Source organism: Amphimedon queenslandica, unplaced genomic scaffold (assembly GCF_000090795.2).
Source record: "Amphimedon queenslandica unplaced genomic scaffold, v1.1 AMPQUscaffold_13203, whole genome shotgun sequence".
Taxonomy (NCBI): domain Eukaryota; kingdom Metazoa; phylum Porifera; class Demospongiae; order Haplosclerida; family Niphatidae; genus Amphimedon; species Amphimedon queenslandica.
The window spans coordinates 58174-59944 of record NW_003546561.1 but is presented as its reverse complement, the minus strand read 5'-3'; the positions used below and the strand labels follow the sequence as shown (position 1 = coordinate 59944).

Here is a 1771-nt window from a genome sequence, read left to right as displayed (position 1 = left end):
CTTTATACATGTATAATGTACATGTACAGTATAGCCTCTCTTAATGGACACTCTCTATAGCGTACACCTCCATTTAACGGACAGCACCTAGTGTACCAATTACATTCCTTACTGTATAAAATAACCTCCACATAAAGGACACCTCTGTATAACAGAGACGCTTTCAAAGTGTCCATTATATAGAGGCTAGTCTGTATTATCAATAGATATCAGGTTAATAATAAGAATCAATCAATAAATGGGTATACTGATCAATAACAACAAAGAGAACAGTAGCACAGAATAATAAATGGAAAACATGTACAATTGGTTATATAAAACACTATTTACTGGTACACTCCAGAGCTAATAACTGTTTACATAAAACTAAAAGATGTCATAGTGTTTATATTTGGATATCACCTTGTTACCATAACACGTCAACCCTGCTGTCAACAGCTACACGAGAGAGAGAGAGAGAGAGAGAGAGAGAGAGAGAGAGAGAGAGGGAGGGAGGGAGGGAGAGAGGGAGAGGGAGAGGGAGGGAGGGAGAGAGGGAGAGGGAGGGAGGGAGAGAGGAAGAGAGAGAGAGAGAGAGAGAATGTTAATTGAAGCAGGGTTAATAGTGACAGTATCACTTGTAAAAGAGAAGCAGCAATTGCAACACCAAAAGACACATCCACTACAAGCCGTAGCTTTGAAAGAAGGGCATCTTGACAACCCTAGAGAGAGAGAGTGAGAGAAGAGAGAAAGAAAGAGAGAGTATGCAGAGAAAATGAATATAAGAAAATGTGATAATTGATAAAGGAGAAGCTGATCATATAGTGTACTAAACAGAAAAAGAACACGTTAATTTTAAAGACTCACTTTCTGGTGAAGATCAGTGCATGGATCACTAATTGTTGCTGAAGAACAGCAAGACACTGGGTACTGGTTATGATGAGAGGAGTTGAACCAATTAGTACTTGGATCAAACCAGTCACTAGCGTTAGTCACACCGCAACATTTGTACTAATGATAATGAAGGGAGAAAAATAAAGAAAAACAAATTAATAAATGCACAATACATGTACATGTATACTATCAAGAGTAGATGATACTTAGAAGAGAGTGTCCTACTGTGCATATACCCCCCTGCTTCATCACGGCATAAAATTGAAGAGTCACATTCAGGATATTTTCAGTATTTTTATTGAGTAGTTATAGTTATTGCTAGTTATTTTTGAATAACTACTCAAGAATACTGAAAATAACCTGAATGTGACTCTTCAATTCTACGCGGTGATGAAGCAGACCCTATAGCCAGTAGGACACTCTCTTCTAAGTATTATCTACTCTTGATACTATACATGTGTTGGTCTAAAAGATGGCAAAATGTACCCTGTACTATAGTACAAGGCCTTACAGGGTATTTTGGCACAAATGGCTATAGAAGAGAATTTTAAATTTTTAATACAATTTCTGACACAAATACATCGTAAAAAATTTCCTTTCAGGTGTTCCGATGAAAATTAGATTTTTTACAAGTTTATTGATCAGAAACATCTCATGCATGTAGCAAATGTATTAAAAAATGTAAAAAAATGAATGACTCTAGAGCCACTTTTGGTGATATTTGACATTTTGGTGACATTATTTATTTATTTTGTTATAACAATAAAATAATAAGCAGGGCTGTCACCTGAGTGAAGCCCTTCCAAAAATTTGTAGACTTCATATTTCACTTGATTTTTCACCATCCCCATTCTACATTCAAGCTTTAAATACCAGTTAAACTATGTGAGGCTATTGT

The 1771-nt window shown here is 36.0% G+C and overlaps 1 protein-coding gene across 1 annotated transcript in view; it reads right to left on the bottom strand.

Moving 5' to 3' along the window:
- Positions 1-209: 209 nt before the first annotated feature.
- Positions 210-1771, bottom strand: part of LOC109584504 (tetraspanin-3-like) — a 3597-nt gene continuing 2035 nt past the window's right edge. Inside the window, exons 5-7 of the mRNA XM_020000268.1 lie at positions 847-990; positions 618-701; positions 210-438 (exon numbers count right to left, since the gene is read on the bottom strand). Coding sequence (XP_019855827.1) covers positions 367-438; positions 618-701; positions 847-990 — 300 coding nt within the window. The 3' untranslated portion in view covers positions 210-366. The remainder of the gene's footprint in view (positions 439-617; positions 702-846; positions 991-1771) is intronic.